At 36.7% G+C, this 22,185-nt stretch overlaps 1 protein-coding gene across 2 annotated transcripts in view; it reads left to right on the top strand.

Annotated features, from left to right (window-relative positions):
• Positions 1-22,185, top strand: part of MYT1L (myelin transcription factor 1 like) — a 127,176-nt gene that overhangs the window by 77,302 nt on the left and 27,689 nt on the right. For both annotated transcript variants that reach the window (XM_085217966.1, XM_085217965.1), the window contains one exon: positions 21,656-21,718. In XM_085217966.1, coding sequence (XP_085074092.1) covers positions 21,656-21,718 — 63 coding nt within the window. The remainder of the gene's footprint in view (positions 1-21,655; positions 21,719-22,185) is intronic.

Here is a 22,185-nt window from a genome sequence, read left to right as displayed (position 1 = left end):
TTATTGTAGAAGTTATTCCTAACACTTACAGAACTGTAATCCTATTGTATAATTAAAAATACTATAAAAAGGCAACATTTGAAACACTTTTAATAATATTTAAAAGAAAAAAGAATTAAGTAAATTTTTAAATCAAGTATTTTGATTATCCATAAATCAATGCCAGACAATATGCAACACGCTGACAGAACATTTACACTTAGATTTCTGTTAACCTACTAATCAGAGAATGTGGCTACCAGCGAATACAAGGAAATTACAAAGTTAGTTCTGATCCTACTTTAATGAAAAAATAGCAATTCTTTCTCAGAGGCCATAGGTAGCAAAGTATTAGATTGGACTATTGTCAAACTAACTGTCAAATTATCAACATTTACCCTTTGTCCTTTGGGTCAGTTTTCTGCCAGGAAAACACGTTAGTACTTATACTCAAGAGTCTGAATCTCAAAAAGATTTGTAGTTCAACCAAGTTCAACAAATCTTTATGTGTAGGTGATACTGTCATAATATTCCAGTATTTCAGACCCACAGCACCTGTCTTTATGTAGATACTGTATGTCATTATTGTTTCTGTGGTGATCATCTTTTGGCATTACCCTATGGCACTTACAGGGTGGAGAACAATCTCATTACCCTCTATGCAATGAAGCCTGAAAGCTTTTATTTTCCACTTCTCTTCTTAACTGAAAATGTGGAGCTCGATCTATTTTTATACGTTCTCTACAATAAAGTAAGATTTGGAATTTCTGTGCCTCCTTCTTTCCATTTCACTCTGCACTCATTTCCATATGTTTGGTAGTCATCTTCTGCTCTTACTTTTATCTTCTCTTTATCCTTGTCTCTCCATTTCCAGCTGTGTCATCCTAAACTTAGTCCTCCATGAGGTCCAGATTGAAAAGTGAGCTTTTCTGATGTTCTCCTTGTTTAACCACAACTTTTCAAGGAGGAATGACTGCATACAGGACAATTTTCTGGCTAGAAAGGATATTCTTAACTTACACTTGCAGGGTAAACCTTCTATCTTAGTATAACTTTTAGCACTCACTTTGTATTGGTGTACCAAATAATTTTATTGCAATTTTCTAAACAAGATCGAGCAACTGGGAAGAAGGGATATCCTCAGTAGAGATGGAGAAGTTTGTTTTGTATTTATTGTGATCAATAGTAAAAAAAAAAAAAAAAAAAAAAAAAAAAAAAGGATTAAGATATATTAATAAAACACTGTAGAAATATTCCCATCAGATAACCAGACTATTACTGGGCATTGATCAGTACCAACCTCTTAAAGCCTTGATAGCTCTCCCAGTATCCAGTCACTTTTTATAGTCAGAACAGTTATTTCTGCAGTGATCTGTTTAGCTGCTGAAGTGCTTTCTCCACCCACAGCCTGTGTCCACTCAAGATGTTCTGGACATGTGTACCTTTGTTGTTTCATCTGTACAGGAGTACTATCCCTTGCCTTACCTTGACTTCCCTTCCTAATTCCCTGTTCTTATCCTATTTAGCCTACATCTGTCCTCCTATAAGAACTCAGTAAGACCCAACATTTGGAAAACTGTGACCCATTATACAATTTTAACTCACTTTTATCTTAGAAAATTACCCTTTATTGTGAGAAAAATAATCATTTTCATTGTTATTATCACTTTTTTTTTCCTCTTTCCCAAGTTTTCTACTGTTTATGTCCTCTTATTTATTTATTCATTTATTTATTTATTACTATGTGATAAGTTGTCATTTCAGTTTTTTCTTGAATACTAACATTGTTGAGTCTAGTAAGTAATTATGTGGTGTAATACAATACTTATTTGATGTTAATTATGTATCCTTTGGATCTTCAAAAAATTTTTTAAGTTCCTTGATGTTTTATCTAACTTCTAAGCGAAAAATGTGGTTGCAAGGACCAGACATTATGTATTTGGTATAATGTTAAAAATGACTAGAGCAAGTCATTTGTAAATAATAGTATTTCATTAACTTATCTGCAATGTTATGATAAAACAAACCGGTTTATAATGTGTTATTAAATTAGTGTGCAAGTCTAATTTAAATTATTAAAAACAAAACCAAGGAGCATAGATCCCCATTATTAGTTCCCCTGTAAAGGATAATCTTTCCCATTTTGTTCAACTAGATCCTTGGGCCAAGTGAAATTAGGAATCTCATGTGGTTTCAGTGGGTTTTTTTTGCATTTTTGTTTCCTGTATTTATTGCAGATTTCCACTTGGATACCTTATCTTTGATGGCAGCATGCATGCCTGGCCAGAACAGAACACCTTGGGCTCTGTTCCTGCACTTCTCAATACTCAAATGGGCACTGTAGGTTATACCTAGCATTTCCAACCTCATGTTGTGTGGTGTTATGATAATGTCCTTTGTATAGAAACCCATCATCTGCAGCAACCTCATCTCTATAGTCGCAATAAGTTTTACATATGGAAGTGGCTGGGCTTTTTTTTCTGTTAGAATAACTCCATTCAGACTCTGGTAAGGTTGAGTCATTCCATTTTTCTCACTTAAGTTTGTCAACTTTTGTCTCTAAAATGAATAATACTTGAATTCTGTTTACATAAGACCCTTCATCGTTGTTTTCATTACTAAAAGGTAGTCTTAAAAGCATGTACTCTCTAAAAAGCTCCTTGCAAGCCATCTGTCTACCAGTACCTCTGATACTGTGAAATGTTCCATGCAGGCACAAAATTGTTTGCATGAAGCACCTTGCAGAATCAGGGCCTTAGTAAGTTTTCAAGTTTACTATGAAATGCTCTGGAATTAGAGGCTTTAATTTGCACAATGGCAGCTGAAATATTTAAATAGCTTCTGGCCTCTTCCTTTCCTTTATGCACTTAATTATTTAAAATAAAATATATTGTTAGCTATACTTCTGCTGCTGTTTGGATTATAATCAGTGTTTAAAAGCATTTGCTGCTTAGTTTTAGACTGGAATAGTCTCAATTCAGATGAACTGAATTAGAGTAATTTTTATTCGAAACAACCTGTGTGACTTAAGTTCACTTTCAGAAGGAATGTAAGCACTGGGAATCCACATCCCTTTTACTTCTGTATGCTTGTCTTTGAAAGTGGAATTTAGCATCTGCAATGATGACTTAAGCAGTTTTAAATATACTATCCTAAGTTTCTAGGCTCTTTGCTAATCACCAAATGCTTCAGTGTGAATGCTTATTTGACGGTTCAGTTTAATTTTCAAAACTATTCTCTTGTCAGTCATTCCAGTGCCATTCCATGCAGTCCCTAAACAACTATTCAGAGAGGAGCACTTAATTGTGATTATCTATGAATTTGTTTCGTTATTTTAACATGCCCAGTGAATCTCTCTAAGGCCTTCTTGTCTTGGAGTCTTTCCATTTGTGCAGTTGCCTCTGCCATCCTTGGGTTTGGTCATACTTCTTTGTCACTGAATGTGTCCCACATCACTTATCTCATTCAGCCTGGCATTTGCTTGTATTCAATCCAGGGGTCTTTTCTTTGGCACAATTTGGTTATTGTGCAAACTCCCATTGTGATGTTGATCATTTTTTGCTTCAAACCAACAGATCATAACCAATTGCTCATTCCATCCAGATCCGCAAAGATCTGCAACATGATGCTGTGGTATATCCCAAGTGCTGAGGCAATCCCCATGGGAAGTTGCATAAACTACACAGTTACTAAAAGGAGAATTAAAAGTGCAATGTTTTGAACTTTCTGTGTTTGGTCAGACTTGCCAAAACCCTTAATATGTACCACAAAATAGAAGTAATTTTGTCACTTGAAGTCTTAAATATGATTGTCTGGATCCTCAGTTGGTGTAAATTAGCATAGCTCCATTGCCTTCAGTGGAGTTACGCTAAAATACAACAGTGATGATCTGGGCAGATGCCCTCAGCTTCTCTCTTGGGTTAGCATTCATGTTTGATTGCCTTATTTAAATCTTTTGAAGTTATAAAATCCCTTGCATTGTTTCTTAGAATGGCCAATTGCTAACTCGATTTCTTGGTGTCTGTATCTGCACAGTAACATCTAATTTTGCCATGCAGTTAAGTTCATCCCTTTTTTTTTTATCTGAGTGCTATTGGGACTTTCTGTGGCACACATTTTTTGCAGCACTGTAGTATCTCTATCAATGTCCTTTATCCTTAAAGTTCCCATACTCCTCATAAACACCTCATCATAATATTCTTTTACAATATTTTTGTATTCCCAGTAAGTGGAGTTTACATTTGCTCATCTGCATGTAAAAATTGCTCTTCTACCCTAAAACACACAGAATTTCCACTGCTTCAAAGTCTACTGGTTTTTTCCTTTTACAGATAACGACACCGTGCTCTTTCACCATGAGCTTACTTGGTGTATACTGTCTGAAACAGCCTTAGATTTTGAGGGATGTTTTAACACTGTCCATCATTAATTATTTTTATATGCTTAACTATGTTTACACTGCACACAGCCCCAGCAGTATCCGTTTTCTGTAATAAAAAAAAGACAGAAGAGGACTGCTGTATAAGCACATTACTGTTTTTGTTTATTCGTATTTTGGACTGTGGTCAAAAGGGAAAAAAGATAGAGCCTTGAAAAAAATCTTTTTTTGTTTTTCAGTGCAGTTTTCAGATGTATTCTATTTACATAGTCTTTTTAAAATGATCAGCTATAAAGTGGACAATCAGAGTGATACTTAAAATACCATCTTCCGACTTAAGAGTTAATACTATGCTGAGATGAAAGGAATCTTGCTCACAAATTTTTAGGCTGCAGTTTAGTGGAAGTATCCTTATGAAAGCATATGGTCATCTTAAAAGATGACAGTATATTCAAAAGAGATTAGATACTGGAACACTTTTTCTGCAGTAAGTAGCAAAGGAATCAAAGCATACAGACAGTTTATAAGAAAACCAAGCCACAGTTGTTCTTTGTTCTGTTTTGTTTTGTTCTTTTTTTACAGGTAAATAGCTATTTTTTCCAGGCCAGACAGTCTGGCACTTTTCTTGAACACATAATTTGCACAAAAAGCATTTGAAAGCAGACAGTGTATGAAAATCACAACTTGCTCATTTTGCCTGCTATTCTATGAGCTTAGGGATTTTTTGTTTCCTTGTATAAACTGATGAAAGCTAAAAGAACAAAACTGACCCTGTGTTAAATGCAGTCTGAATGCTGAATTCAGCTCGGTAGGTAAACTACATATAATTTACCTTTGACCATATGATCCAAATCTGTAATGCAGATACTGGCACATGATAGATAGAAACACGAAATGCTATCTTGGCCATTTCTTAAAAATATTTATATATATATTTTTAACACCAAGCTTATACTTTAAAAGGAAATGAATTAAATATGTGCTATTTTAATTATTGTGCGTTTCAATAATAAGTTTGGATATAAAAGCTGTGAATGTTGTCTGTGCTGGACACTGCAGAGATACATCGTGTTTTTGTCGCCCTTTAGGAAAAGTTATGAGTAAATTATGAAAAAAAAAAAAAAAAAAAAAACAGGAAAAAAGCATAATATATTAAAATAACTGAATAATTTTTTAAAAAATGATAGATCGTGAGTTTCTTCTCAAGGCTTCTCCAGGAACCATTGTAGGTGGTGATTTGTTTTCCTCTGATGCACTAATCAAGAAACATCTGTCAGGAAAGCGTAAGTATGTTCCATAAGTATAGGTGCAATGGAGGAGGGGCAAGAGCCTTGTTTTTGAATAACACCCATGACAGCTGTTGTGACTTAAGTGTGCAGAATCTGAAAGAATTGAATTATTAATTTTTTTCTTTATTACTCAAAACCAGCTGAAATTGAATCCTCAAAACTCATTCGCAGAAAAAGACCTTCAGTGTTTTTAAGGCAGTCTTGAGACCTGATCCAAAGCTCTCTTAGCTCAGTGGAGCACCTACCTTATTTGGTTTTGAATCTGAGATCATGTTCAGAGTTGCAAAAAGTTGCACTTAATGGAGTGAGAACAGTATTACAAGGCCAAATTCCATGCATAGCTCCACGAGCAGAATTCGCACTCCTTACGCTTTACAAAAGCAGTTTCAGGTTGCTATTGTGATAGACAAAGCCCTATTAAATCATTACTTGTTTTAGAAGAAAACATTTTTAAGGCATTAATAAAATAGTGGTAAAGAAGCACCTTAACTTTTGTTTGAATTCTGTTTGATAGAATAAACCTCCTCAAACTAAAACATTAGTAATATTTAATGCAAATGGGAGGTGATTGTCCACCAATTTCTATGCATATCTTCTATTTAAAATGAAATGTTTTAACTGTTTTTACCTGATTTTAATTCAATTTTTGCAAATGTTGATATTAACTGTGCTGAACCCACTGAAAATGCTATTGATTTACAAATAGGTAATAGGTAAACACATCGGGACCATTTATTTACAATTTGTGCAAAATATCTTAGCAGCGTTAATGCAGAACAGTCCAAATGTTTTATATCTTTGTATAAATCTTTATATAATTAAAAATTAAGTGGAAATGTCTCTAGGTCAAAGAAAAACTTTCTGTTTGTTCACATCAGTGAAAACACTTCCCTTCAAGAGTAAAGTAACTATAATGAATTTATGGTATTTATTGAAAGGGTAATTTCTTTTTTCTTAAGACAAGACTCATTCATAAATTTCCTTCAGCATAAAAAGAGGGAATATGGTACTTATCAAAACATTGTCAATAATTAAATTCCGTGTGACAGATACAGTACAGAAGTTCTGGGAAGTGGCAGCCTGTTGCAGATATTTCTGTAAGGTGCAGTTTGCTGTCTAACCTGTTCCACTCTCTTTTATTTTACCTTCCTGAGATGCTATAATCATCTTGAAGTTTGCAGATTTTCTGTGACTGTATGGATGCTCAGACTGGAATTCTGCCTGTCCCTAATTCATAAGATGTTCTTCTCTGTAGTGTATAGCTGAGGAACACCTCCTCTGAGTTAATCAGGACAGATAATTTGTGTTTCAGCTGCATTCCTATCCACGTATTATTCTTCCAAATCCTTGTCAGGGGGCAGTTAGCAGGAATGTTGGTGAGAGTAATGCTTTAAGCAATAAATAAAATCATTTCAATGTAAGATGTAAACATTCATCCTGAGAATAGAAAACCTAGAATAAGGAAAACAGTAATCAAGAGAGTAAGGAGCAGTAAATATTCAGGGATATTTGGCAATAAGCACCCAAAAACAAGAAGTGATTTTGGAACAGAAAGTATATTGATTAAAAAAAAAAAAAAAAAAAGAGTTGGAAACCTCTTTTTTTTTTGTAAAAATCACATACGGCAAAGTTGTTATTCTCAGACTTAAGGCTGTTTTTCTAATTCTAAAGAGCATGAGAGCTCTGAACTCCAAGGTATAAAAGAGCATGAGCACTTCTTTCTGCCTACATTCCCGACCGTGAACAAAGTGTTTCTGGGAGACAGAGCTGATTTATACACTGCAGTATGCAGCTTCCAGTGCCCATGTGCTGTGCAGCCATTTATCCCTGTTTGTAACCTATGGCCTTTCCAACACTCTGCACAACTATTTATTAAGCTATTCCTGCAGCTATTAGACTTTGAAATTAAAGTGGTTCTTTCATGAAATGTTTTCAGTATAAACCAAGCTTGCACTGCCTAATCTTATGGGAGTTTCGAAAGGGGAAATTGTACAAAAGCCTGGGCTTTCTGCCTTTGTCAACTTTAAGGAGAAAGTAAGGAAGGCCAAAAAAAGAAAAGACACTAGAGAATATCACATGACAATAAAAAGCACAATTCCTTTTCAAATGCTATAGTTAATGATACCTTGGAACATTCTTATTAAGTTGGAATTATTACTTAAGTGCTGTTCAAATACAGTCTTGGATTCCAGCTTAGCTTGGAACAGTTTTAATGGTCTGATCAGAGTTTCTTGCCCTCACTTGAAGGGATGTCTCCTTTGTTCACATTAAGTGCAAACTACCTCATACAGTCTGACACACTAGGGTGAAATAGCACCCATTTCAGGTAATTGAATACCATTCTAAAAGCTCCTTTATTTCTCTTAATGCTGCCCAGACAGCTGCAACATCCTGTCAGGAGGGACAGAAAACTCAGATGCGGAGGAGTAGAAACTGGGAGTATTGTCTCAGAATATTGTCTTTGATCACACTGATCTGAAAGTTTGGAGTGAAGTTTGGCTACCTCACTGAGAATTTCTGAGCAATTATTAACTCTGCAAACTCAACATAATAATCATGATTTTTAATTGAATTTTTTTAACTTCTTAATACAGAGAATTGGGTGTTTTGATCAAGGAGGGATGGAAATGGAGTGGTGGTTGAGCTTAAGGTAGCATCTGTGCTCTGTCCTACAGCTGTGCACTTCCAAGAGAGCTTTTGCTATGCTTTCACCACAGTCTCCTGCCAGGTATTTGTAGACAGAAGTAAGATTGTTTCTTACACTTTCCTTCATCAGCAGCAGCTTTTGCAGCCTCTTCTATGAAGTTCTCCAAGACCCTAACCATCCTGCTGTATCGCTCAGTAATACAGACTTGCAGCTCAGTGTTCATAGACCTCAAAGTGCTGGTGAGAGTACAGGATATTGTACCCTCCTAAGTATTAGTTCATTAGGGCTGATTTTTCTGTCCGCTGTCAGTCTTCTGAGACTACCTCAAAGCAGTAGGATGGCGTACTCGTAAGGATGGGCTTTCCCATGCCCAACCTGATCCCCTTGCAGATACAGGTTCTTGTCTGGGCTTGCACTAAGAGTTCTCCTTTCAGCGTACCAGTAAACCTTGCTTAATGTTGTAGGGCTCAGGCAAATGGTGAGGTTATGCTTAAATGTCAGAGTGAGTGAAACTTGAGTCTATCTCACCAAAACTTATAGCATGCCTGAGAAGCTACTCAAAAATGAACGTAAATTCATAACAGTAAATCAGTAAACTAGATTTCCCTTAGCTATACTGTTCATTAGCCTTCTCACTAGACCAGACTGCCTCTCAGAGTCTGATATAATTCACATGGTATTTTCACATTTCCTCACTTGAGCTTCTGGCAAATGTTTGTAGGCCTAAAGGGAAAAAACTGTTTATTTTCATAAAATGAAAGCCGAAGGATTTCACTCTTTTGCTGATGACTCTTCACCCCCAAAACAGAAAGTAGTACCTCTGCTTCAGTTGTCTGGGGAAATGAAACCCTCAAGAGTTAGTTCCCTTTTCCAAATGTTAATGTGTCCTTGTTACTGGATCGCACATGTTTTCAGATAGAACCCATACATTCAGATGAGATCTAAAAGTCCATCCAATGTAGGAACTTTATGGTAAAATTGTTCTTCTTCATGTTGATAACAGGTATAGCATAGTGGCTGTATATGGAACAAAGGCAAAATCTTAGCCTTAAATACATAGTTAGTCTCATAAACACATTTTACACTAAATTACTGTGCTTACCTTATCTTACCTTACTGAATTTGCACTGAAAAACATCTTAATTGCTCTTTTGAAGCAGAAGCTGTTAATGGTGTGAAGAAGATTCCAGCCCATTATATTTGCTGTCATTTAGATGTTTTTTTTTCTTTTTCAAAACTTCTGAGCCCTCATTCTGCTCAATATATATTTTACATAACTCAAAAATGTTTACAGTACTATTCATTTACAGTTTTGCCATAATGCTAGGCTGAGAGAAATATTTAGAGATGGTACTTCTGTTTCTTTCTATATTGCACAGGCAGAAATACACAACTAACTTCTTTTTTAGGCTCAGTCTTTCATACCAGTATTAACGAACTAATTTGGAAGAGAATATATAGATTGAATCTCTTCATGCTATTATCCTTTCCATCCTTTCCACTCAGCTTTTCCTTTCTCCTTTACTTTAGATCCAGCTGTCTCTGTTGCTCTTTCTCTTGATGAATTATGTGAGAGCATATAAGTTGAATGGTTATGTTCAAATGAAAAATAGATAAACAGAGTAACTAAAGAAAGGCTAAAGCTGGGTTCTGCCCATTCATTTCCAAACATCAGTGGTATATTGAAAGTTGTTAGTTTATTTCCTTTGCTTTTAGGAGTCTAATCTGATAGCTTTTCTAAGTGTTTCTTGTGGAGTTTCTGAACTTTCTGAGTGTTCTAGATATATGAATTTTGAAGTCATCCAAAATCTCTAGGAAACTCAGAATCTGCAGGTTCAAGGTCATACTGCAGTACCTTTGATATTAGTGTCACTAGGGAGAAGATACACAAAGTATGGAAGAGTACACAGCAACATAGAGACAGCAAATCTAGAATTATGATATTGATAATTTTATGGTGTTCAAAGCATCCAGTAGGCCACTGACCCAGAGTAAAATTACATTTACATCAGAGAAATTTAATTTTGTACCAAAACTTTCGTTTACTTCATAAATAGAAATACTTGGCCAGTTGTAAGATTTTTTGAAGACAGCTTGTAAGGTGAAGAATACCAGAATAGTAAAATACCTGTGCTACTGTCTTCAAGTGACCTGACCAATTTTCACATACACAAAGTGAGTGAAATCAAGTGTCTATTGGTTGTTCTGCAAGCCCGATTGGAAATGTTGCTATGCCTTGGCTAAGTGGTCTGAGGGACTACTCATTTTAAAAGATCAATCAGGAATAAGATACTCCTCTTCAGAAGCATATGTGTCCACCCCAAATTACTGAAGAAAAGCCTTTTTTAAAAAAATACCCTTATTTTGAATGAACTTTTGAGCATAGGTTTGGAGAAATCTACTATGATATAAAGAACTTGAATGGCTTTGTTCCTAGCTCTAGAGTATGTTGTCTTCTAGCTGTCTTCTACCGTGTTTTTCTCCCTGATGCTATAATTTTATGTTATTTTTTCACTATAAAAACGAAGCTTTTTTCAAAGAATGATGTGTTTGGAAATGAACATTTGAATTCGCATATGTTGGAATTGATTCATTCCTGGTGCCAGGAAGTGCTCTCTGTTGCAAGGAGGGGATGTGCAGCTGGCCAGTGCTGCCTCCAAGGCAGGCAGTGCTGGCAAGAGAGAAAAGTGTGGGCAAGGTGCCCAGGGAGAGAGCTGATTCACAGCTTCCCTCCGGCAACTTCTGTGAAAGGAGCACCCCCTTGGTAGCACACAGAAGTGATTTCACATTAGGCACTTAGCATGCCTTTGGCAACTGGCATGTTAGGGTCTATGTGCTGATGCTAGATGTGAGAACAGTGGGCAGCTCGCTGTGACACTTGCTGTGGGGAACCTGAGAAGTCCTGACGGCTATCAGAACAAGCAGCATGCAGAGGTGGTAACTGAAGGTACAGGATATTTTTTTTCCAAAGCAGTGTAATTAATTTCAAAGTGTCATATGTGTCTGTGCATGTGACTGCACAACAATATTTTAAATGCCAGCATGATGCATTTTAGTCTACTTATAGAAAAATGGATTTCTATTTAATTAAAAAGCAAATCATGTTCTTTGTCACACACACAAAATGAAATGCAAAGCAGATAGTACCGGGAGTTAAGGACACAAAAATTATACAAATAATAAAAAAGAAGTCAGGTGTTATTAAATTTTACCTAAAGAGTATGCAGTCAGCCACCCCCAGTTCAGAACCATTCAATTGCTGGTGATTTCTAGAGGTAAGGAGAGAGACAGAGCAATCCCCTAGCAGGGATGGAAGAGACTGAAGTTACTTCATGAATCCTCTGAGCCAAAATTATTTTATCTCATGCCTGGACTAGCTCCATAGGCATCATTCCTTATGGATAGAAAGACCACATAGCGAATATGGTAACAACAAATCATTCCATTCCACACTTCTTTCCAATTTCCAACTTATGTTTCTCCTAGTGTCTTCTAAGAGGATTCGGGAATGCCCCACCAGGAGTGATCCCTGACTGGATCTTCTGATCTCCTGCCCATTCATACTGGAACTTCACTGGATCCAGTATCAGTGAACAACTGAGAAGATGAATTTTTCTCAGTTCACTTATTTGCCTATCTAACACAACTGGAGGAGGAGAGAATTGACTCCATTGCTTTTCCTTAATTCATTTTCCTTTATATCTACGCTTTTTTTTTATATCTACATTTCTTTCATTTGAGATTTTTTATTTTATTTTTATTTTCCTGTAACCTGCAACAAGGCCTTTCTTGTCAGTATTCTGCTTTATAAAAAATGTTAGCAATATTTTCCATATGAAAAAGTAGTATTTGGCACTTTTGCTAAAGCAAAATAATGTATGATTAAGTACTCCTTCTCGTGAAGCTGAATACAGGAAACTAATTAAAATATGAATCTAAATTTAGCTCATTTTTTATTTTTGGCTTACAATGCATCTTTGTGAAACTTTCATATTTTTAAGCATGTAGCTTCACTTCCTTTCAAAGACATATTTTTGAGGAGCAGATCACAGGTTTTGCCTGAAATATGAGGCCATAGATTCAAAATCCACTAAGATCTGCATACTTTTCCCATAGAGTTCTTGTCACCTCTTGAAATGTTCCAAATGAACTTCAGACAAGCTAAGAATAGTTGTCAGGAGCTCCTATTGCTAGCATGATTTTACACCTTTTGAAGCCAGTGATAAAGCATACAAGGACTTTAATGAAAACAGAAGAGTGTAAGGTGCAGAAAACAGAAGAATTTAAGATTGGGTCAAGGTAATCGTAGAGATGCTTAAAGACTGGGAGAAGAACTTCTTTACAGCAGCCTACAGAGAAAGACTTGGGAATTCTAGTTGATCAGTTGGAAAACCTTGGTGTGAGTCAACAATGTGTGCTTGCAGTGGGCTTGCAGCCTGGAAGGCCAACTGTATCCTAGGCTGCATGAAGGATGGCAGCGGGGAGAGGGAGGTGGTCATCCCCCTCTACTGTGAGGGCACTCATCTGAAGTACTGTATCCAAACCTGGGGCTCTCAGAAACAGAAGGATGAAGAGCTGTTGGAGTGGATCCAGAGGAGGACCACAAAGATGATCAAAGGCCTGGAGCACTCTTCTATGAAGAAAGGTCAAGGAAGTTGTACTTATTTGGAATGGAGAAGAGAAAGCTCTGGGAAGACCTCATTGCAGCCTTCCAGTACTTAAAGGGAGCTTATAAACATGAGGAGAAACAGCTTTTTACACAGTCTACTAGTAATATGGACAAGGAGGATTGCCTTTAAAATTTAAGTTAGATGTTAGGAAGAAATTCTATACTCAGAAGCTGGTGAGACACTGCAGCAGTTTACCCAGACTGGTTGTGGATACCCCATCTCTGGAGGCATTCAAGGCCAGGCTGGATAGGGCCCTGGACAGCTTGATCTGGTGGGTGGCAGTCCTACCCACAGCTGTTCGACAATTCTGCAATTCTGAAAATGACTCACTGTTTCTTGGCAGTCTAGAAATTCTGTGTTAAGGTTTCACAACAGTGTTTTCTCCCTTGACACAAAGTATATGCAGTCATTTCAGCTATTGGATAGGGCCAGAAGCAGTGAAAACTAAGGAAAAATAAATTCAGCTGGAAGAAAATAACAGAAAAACAAGAATGATGGTGAAAAAAAAGAAATAATGGAAAGAAACAACAAAGAGAAGGAAAGAAGAAAGAATTGTGAATGTCAAGGTTATTAGAGATCAAGAAATGAAGAAAGGATGAGGGAGGAATAGAAAATGGAGACATCGGATAAAGGAGAGGAAAAAAAAAGATGTTAAAGAGACAGAGAGAAAATTGGAAAGTGACACAAATAATAATGAGGCAGGAAAATGGAGGGTACAAGGAAGTTGGAGCCAAGCTCTTTTCAGCAGTTCACAGTGCCAGGCCCAGAAGTAATGGGGAGAAACTGGAGTACAAGAGATTCCTCTGTCCATCAGAGAGCACTTCTGTGCTGCTCAGGTGACAGAGCATTGTCATAGGTTGCCCAGAGGTTGGGGAGTCTCCTCTTTGGACATCTCCAAAAGTTGCCTGCGCAAGGTCCTAGGTACATTTCTCTAGATGTCCCTGCTTCAACAAGGATGGTTTCAAAAGTCACTGCCAACCTCATCCATAGTGTGGTTTTGTGATTCTGTGAAAGGATATGGAAAAGACAGAAGTGAAATGTGGAAGAGATACACTGGGGAGGAATGTGGATGGAAAGCAAACTGTGGACAAAAGCAAATGAAGTCCCTGCTCCACTGAAGGAAAAGGATAACAGATTGAAAATAGAAAGAGGCACCAAAAGGAAAATGGAAAGAATAAAATGTGACAAAGAAGTGAAAAGAAGTGAAGAAGTGAAAAAGGTATGTAGATGTGCAGCTTCATTGAAACTACAGAAAATAAATCCATCCTAGCTAAACAGTTTTACAGGTTTTCACTGCAAATTCAGTAGGTTGTGTAGGTTGAGAGTTTCTTTCTAGGCAGTGAATGGAAATAGTAATACTTTAGGAATTCAGGAATCAAATGCTGTGGTAAGAAAATTGAGTAGGAACAACAGAGTAATAATGGGAAAGCATCCATGCTTCTACTGCAGTTAAAACAGACGCCATTTTCCGTGACTTCATAAGAAAGGGGATCATCAGAATTCTTATTTTGCATATTTAATTGGAGCCTGACTGCAATGCCTGCAATGCCTGAGACAGAAAATAGGATTCAGAGACTTACAGAGATTGCTTTCCATCTCTGAGTGCTTAGGAAAGTAAAAGCAAAGTCCAGTTAAAACCGGAGTCCAGTTCCTACTAAGTAGGTATTTTCATAACAGTAACCAGAAGTCTGACTGATACTGACACACCTGTGGCTCTCTGTGAGGACCACACAGCTGTTTCCCAACTCCCTTCTCACTCTGCAGTGCTCCATGCAAGTCAGTGGTGAGTGGTCTAGGAAGAAAACAGAGAAAAGCTTCTTTTCTCTTTGCCTCTTTGAGATAAACTGGGTGCATGTTTGTCAAGTGTTGTAAACATACTTTTTTTTTTTTACAAGAGCTCAAGTTCATAGAAACATAGACATAAAATAAACTCATCATACCTTATACAAAATTCTATTTTTTAATTTGACAAGGCTTCTTATCCCTTTCCTTTCTTGTCTGCTCCTCTGTTTTCCTCTTTCTTCCACACACTCAGTTCAGGCAACTGCAAACACAGCATTTTTACAGTTTTTGCTTTTGTAACCTTTGGTTTCTCCACTACCTGACTAGAAAAGAATAGTATTTTGTTTATGAATCTATATATAGTTTCAGAAGAGATAAAGCTTCATAGCTGCAAACAGAACAGTGAATAAGCGTTTCCTTCTGGCCTATTTTCCTCTTGTGTGTAAAGTCATTTAGCCTCTGTATGCTCCAGTTTTCATCTGCTAAATCCTTCCCTTCTTCAAAGCTGCATTGTGAGATTTTTTCCATTAATGTGTGTAAAGTACTTTCAGATCTTCAGATAAAAGATGGGAATGCAAAGTAATATTGTGTCTGTCTTCCAACCTCCCAATCTATGAATTGAATTTCTAGTGATGTAGTCAAATAAAACAGAATCCCAAGTACATAAAAACCACCAGACAATAAAAATATTCTATGTTCTGCTATGAAAAAATCCTACAGGAAACAATTATATTTCTCTGGCTTTCTGAACCTTCAACAGAAAATCACATCTGTAGTATTGAGATTGACATCATGGTCAAAATAAAACTATGGAGAAGATAGATATAATTTTCTTTTAAATTCCAGTTTCTTTGCAGTGTGCAACAGTCGAAGGGACCAATCTGAATTTTTGTACATTTTATTGGTTAATTCCTTAACTCAGTATGATTTTTCTTTTGGATGGCTAGCTACATCTGCTTTAAATATTTAATAACTAATTGATTGGATAAATATACTATTTATTCATTTACTTATAGTAGTAAGTTAATGCTCTAGGGAAGATTGGATCCACAGTGTAGTGGGTGCAAAGTGCTTTAAAGATACAATAAAGATAGCATGAGTCTTCAAAGTGGATAAGCTAGCTTGCTAATAACAGATTATAAAAGATATTTTTTATCCACCTATTATAATTGAAACCTAGTATAGTTTGGTAAGTTCTGGAAAGGATAATTATCTGATGGCTTCTGGTGTGGCTAGCATGAGAAAAATTAATGGCTTAATTTCAGTTCCGTGGGAGCAAGTGTCCTGAGTACAAAAACAGTGTAGAAGGAATTTGCCATAGCCAGAATTGGCATTCCATTTTTATTAGTGACTTATTACTTGTTTATTTGTGGAGTGTCTGTAGAGTGTCCACTGAGTGCCAGAAAGCTATAGGTAAAAGGCAAGTACACAGATAGCATACAAACCTGCCAATTCATGTAAAAACTGCAGCATAACTCAATAAGATATCCTTTTCATATTGAAAACTGGGCAACTCAGACTGAGTGATAAGGAGAGTGAGGCTGAAATGAGCTCCCAATGAGCCAAGAAGGCATACTTGGCACACAGCGTAGAAGAGACAAAGAGTGGTTGAAGGAGAATTAGACACAGGGAAGGGCAGCATGGAGACAAGAAGTTACATTGATAGCAGTTGCTAAAACTGTCTCTCATGATTATGTTGAACCCTACTAGCAAAAAATGTTATTGTGTTAGAATAACCTGGCTTCTGTTTGGGTGTTGTGCTGAATTTGAGCTTGCATAATTCTATATCCAGTGTTTCCATTTGGATTTATATAAACTTGTCATACCCTGAACACAAGCTTTGACTGAGATGGAAACAGAATTCATTGTATTGCTAAATCTCAGCTGGGAGTTTCTTAGAGAGAAGGAACCTCAGCTTGAGCGTGAGCATGAGCCAATGCCCTGGGTATGCTCAGACTGTGCACTGAAAAAATTTCCATGAACTCTGCCACCTAAGAAGGGAAATAGAATTCTTCTGATTCCAAAGAGCCACTGTCACTTCATGGTAAAGACAGGGAAAAAAAAACTTATTCATTCTATTGCAGACTACTATATCTTTGTTTTATTCGGTGTATTTTAGAGATAATTTATGTTATAAAATTCAACCAAAGCTATACACAGTAATGAGGACAAAACTACTTCTGTTCTATTGTTGCATTTTTGTCTAACAATCTATTTGATGTCATATTATCTGATCTATACTGCGCCTATAGATCTAAATGAAAACCTGTGAGTATAGGTTTAAATATATATCTTATTTGTGGTCCACTGTGCTGATGTAATCTGTTTTTTCTTCTGAGCTGAGCTTGCACCAAGACTTTTAATTGTTGGCATCTAGAAAAACCTTTCCAGAGCCCATTTGGGCATCCATTTCCTTGTCAGTCCCATGAATCTCTTTACATTCCTCCAAGTTCCTAGAAGCATTTTTTAATTGCTGCACACTTTGCAGAATGGATATTAGGCATTACGTGTGGTCTATCTCAGTATGGCTTTCTGCTTTGCTTAATTCCTGCTATTGAGTCTAAGCTGATACTGATTCCAGCTTCCTCAACTGTTGTTGTTCTGTTGCGTTTCCTGCTTTCTGTTTGTGTTCCCACAAGATCTTCTTTGGGATGTTCTGTAAAATGAAGGGGACATCAAGACAGTACTGACTGCATTCCTCATCACTGGAAAGCTCTTTTACTGGATGCTCTGATTCTGTGTAAAGTGTTAGTGTTACATGGTCTGAACTTTATTCTTTACAAAGAGAAGTCCTTTTGTCAGTTCAGTCTTTACGGTACTAAAGTATTCTTTTTGCTGCAGTGAGCTGTTAGGTAGAGTCTACAAATAAGCTTCTCATTCTGTCAAATTACATTCACTTGAAGTCATTGAGGAAACTGTATCTCTTTTCTCCACTTAACTCCAGCATTCCATTACAACAGATCTCATGTGAGGTTCTTCTTCTAAACACCTATGCATTCATCTTTCAGGCATTGCTGTCTGCACGTGAGACCACTTAAGTCAGATATCTACAGTTGCTTTATATCAGTTTATAGCAAATATCAAGTATATACAAGTCCTATGTATGGTAATACATTCTGAAGATCCAGTCCCACAGTTTTAATGGTACAGACACTTGAAGTTGTCTCCTTATCTAATTTATTTAGAATAGCAAATAAATAATGTAGTAGCATCGCAGTTGAAACAGAATGTTGCATATCAGCATCTTTCATAGTGGCGATAAGCAGTTCTCATAGAATGGATGCAGGAGTAAGTAGAAATAGGATTTTAAAATACTCTTATCAACTACACTAAATGCTCATTTCATCTTGTACAGTTAAGTCAGTATCAGCTCGTGAGACTTCAAACAAATTTTATAGTGCTAACATCAGAAAAATCTTTCTAAGATCCTTGCCTACATGAAAAACTCCTTCTGGTTCAATCAAAAATGTGATGATAATATCAAAAAAACTGATGTGAACAGTACGGAGCCCTCTGTGAAGATTCTCAGTTCAATCTACTGCAGGATGTTTTCTTCTTTAATATCAACTGCTTAAGACATTTTTTTTTGTTCCAAATGACACAAAAAATAGGCTGGTTTTTAAATTACTGAAGTGTCCAAATGGTTGAAGTGTAATTGTCTAATTTTAAAACTGACTGACCAGTTATATTGCTGCCTCTTACAAATCCTTTCTGTTAAGACACTATTAATCATGCCTGCCTGTAGGAAAAGTATTGGAATAGATGAGAAAAAACATTCTTCTGTTTTGATAATAGTTTATTCTCAATAGAATTGAAGAATTTCTTTGTGGATGCAAATTTTGAAGCTTCAAATAGCACATATTCATAAAAAAAGGAATCTTTGTGTACCTCTGAGAGACTACAGAAGAACAGTCTGATGGCTCCATGAACTACTTTGTTCATTTATATGCAGTGGATGTTTACATTCAAAGTGTACTCAATTAGTCTAATTAAATCTTATTCCAATATATTTTGGTACAACAGAGTTAGAGGTTCAGTGAGGCTTTGGGGATGCACCTGGTCTTGAAGAAAGTAGGAAATAAGTTTTCTGCATTAAGAAAGATCTCAGAATCACAGAATTGCAGGGGTTGGAAGGGACCTCTAGAGATCATCGAGTCCAACCCCCCTACTAAAACAGGTTCCCTACAATAGGTCACATAGATAGGCATCTACATGGACTTTCAATATCTCCATAGAAGAAGACTGCAATCTATTTGGGCAACCTGTTCCAGTGGTCCATCACTCTTACTGTAAAGAATTTTTTCCACATGTTCGTATGAAACTTCCTGTGCTCAAGTTCTAGATCATTGTCATTTGTCCTATCACTGCACACCACCAAGAAGAGCCTGTCCTCACCCATTTGCCTCTCATTTCCCTCTAGATATTTATAAGCATTTATCAGATCCCCTCTCAGTCTTCTTTTCCACAAGCTGAACAGACCCAGGTTATTCAGCCTTTCCTCATAAGGGAGATGCTTCAGGCCCTTTATCATCTTTGTGACCCTTCGCTGGACTCCTTCTAGGAGAACCCTCTCTTTTTTGAATGAGGGAGCTCAGAATTGCACAATGTATTCTAAATGTGGGCTCACCAGGGCAGATTAGATGGGCAGGATCTCCCCTTCCTCTCCCCTTCCTCCACCTTCCTCCACTTGCTGGCCACGCTCTTTTTAGAGCATCCCTGGATCCCATTGGCCTTCTTGGCCACAGAGGCACACGCCTGGCTCATGCCCATTCTGTTGTCCACCAGAACCCGCAGGTCCCTCTCTGCAGAGCTCCTCTTCAGCAGGTCATCCCCTAACCTGTGCTGATGCATGCAGTTATTCCTCCACAGGTGCAAAACTCTACAGTCGCTCTTGTTGAACCTCATATTGAGATTGAATAAATATTTAATATTTAATCCTGATAGATATTAAAATAATAATAATTTTAAAATAATTATTAAAATGCAGTAGATCTGAAAAAATACAAAAATATCTAAATATCTATATTTGAAATATTTGAAATATAAGAAACTAAAAATAAGACCCTTCCCATTTATTTTTTAACTTAAAGTACCAGCCAACCTGGAATGGAAGGTTTGTGCTAATGATGTGCAGCCACAGTAATGAATGAGTGGTAAGTTAGGCTATGCAGGAAAGAGCTATGATTTGTTCAGTGTATTCTTACGTAGGTATGTGAAAAGGAACTGCGCAAACTCTTTTTTTTTTTAATCTTTCTACAAGCAGAAAGATTAATTTTTGATGTCAGCATGGGTGTGGGTCTTGAGATATTAAAACTCACAGCAGTACTTAGGCTTTCTAGTCAGGGTCATGGTCTTATCATACTTGATCCTATGCAGAGGCATTGTAACAGGGAGTCATTGTGGCAAAGTCTTAGTATACAAGTGAAGTAAACTCATAAATCAAGAGAAAAAGAGAATTATCCTGTAGGATCCTGTTTAGATTTCTTGTCCAGTGCACATAGGCACTCTGTTATTTAGAAGAGAAACTTCAATGACCTAGTGAATTCCAGAAGTTTTACTAGCTTACATCCTGGAAGCCTTACTGTATTTTTATGTTTTCTATAGAATAACTGAACTGGTCCAGAAGAAGACCATATGAGAACTCCATTTAACAAATTCCAGTTTAATTTATCTCTTTCAAGCTGCATTAATCATGTTTGAGGTTTGGCCCTGCTGAGCTCCTCTGAAGTAGGTAATGCTTATTAGCGTTAAAGAGCTAAAGTTCAGCCTAATGGAACATGACAGCCCCAGTGCACTAAATTCCATGTTGCTTGAAGTCCTTATACTAAGAAACTTTCAAGTCTCTGAAGAAAACTTTGGTAAACCAGTTTATCAGTACGTACCAACTTTGAGGAAAGCACGCATGTAACTAAAGGGTGAAAGCCAAAATGTGCATGAATTCTGGATTCAAATAATCAATGAACTCAATGCTATGGAAATGATGTTCCAGAATGCAATATCCGAGATTGTGCACATGCTTTTTTGAATTAGAGTGCTGACTTCGAAAGAAGCTTTAAAGCACCTCTAAAATTCCAAACTAACACTCAGGAAAAGTGAATTTTTGGAATTCACATAGCATTTAAGTGTTCAAATGAATATAAATCAATGAGTGTAAATAACGTATAAATTATGGGTATAAATTAATTCTTCTTTTGTCTTTTCTCTGATTCAGGGTAGTCATTCAAGTACCGGTTAATAATACTGACATTGTAGGTTAGCTTATTCTGTAGGGATCATAATCATCTTCACCCATTTTCTTTGATGGCTCCTCTGTCATTCTATTATTATAAGTATCACTGGTGAGTGTATCTGGTTGCTTGATGTTTGGGAATGCTAGGTGAGTTATTGTTTCTATGCAAGAGACACGTTTTCACATTTCCTTCTCATTAGGCATTTCTTTTGTTTCCTGGAGTGGTGGAGGGTTATCTCCATGGTGCACCAGCATCTCATGACGTTGTGTTATGTGATTAGAGCAAAAGCCGTGATGGAAGACGAAACAGCTCACTTGTAATCTTAGCATTACCTAAGAATACTTGTTGGGGATTTTGCATTTGCTGTCACCCCTACTAATTCCTGATGGTGAGAGAATGTCAGGCTGCTCCTGGAAATCTCCAGTAATCTGCCAGTGCTAGAGGTATCCAGAAAATGTTTGACTGGGCAGGCAATGAGTATTTAATAGAAATACTTTATGAGTGAAAATAGTATGTTTGTCCCTGGTGTAAGCATAGGTTTAGGAATGGCTGGAGGTCCCCAAGGCTGGCACCTGTGGAAGCAGTGGTTGAGACAGTTAGTATATATTTAATATAAAATGGACAGCTATATTTTACCTGTCAGTAACTCTGCTCTGTATCTTTTTACATTATTATTCTAGGTGTCCAACTCCTGGGTGTGATGGTTCCGGACATATTACTGGAAATTATGCTTCACATCGAAGGTATGTAAAGAGGAGTGTTTGTTCTTTAAATCAGTCAAATAAAGGGCTATGTGGGAGTTCAGCAGACCTCTGTTCTCTCTTTCAGCTCTGAAGTAGTATTGAGTGCTTTATATCGACATATGTTGGTCTAACTCATTCTACATATCATGAATGAGTAACATTTCTCAGTTTCAGCATGGCTCACTACCCAAAAAGGCAGGAAGATTTTTGTTAGTATCTAGCAGAATCTTTGTATAAGAATAATGCAATTTTTCCTCCCTTCTCTGATAGCCAAGAGAAGTAATTAAATATTTATAAGTTTATATTGTTTATATTGCTTTACATTCTGAATAACTTAACCATTTTCTGCAGTCTTACCTTTTCTGGACTAAAATGCTGTTCCTGCATTTTTTTTTCCTCCTGATTGTTTTTTGTCACTTCAGAATCTCTCTGTATTTCTTTAAATGTGAAATTGAACTAACTTATTT

This window comes from Meleagris gallopavo, chromosome 2 (assembly GCF_905368555.1).
Source record: "Meleagris gallopavo chromosome 2, MGAL_WU_HG_1.1, whole genome shotgun sequence".
Taxonomy (NCBI): domain Eukaryota; kingdom Metazoa; phylum Chordata; class Aves; order Galliformes; family Phasianidae; genus Meleagris; species Meleagris gallopavo.
This window is presented reverse-complemented; position numbering and strand designations above follow the sequence as displayed.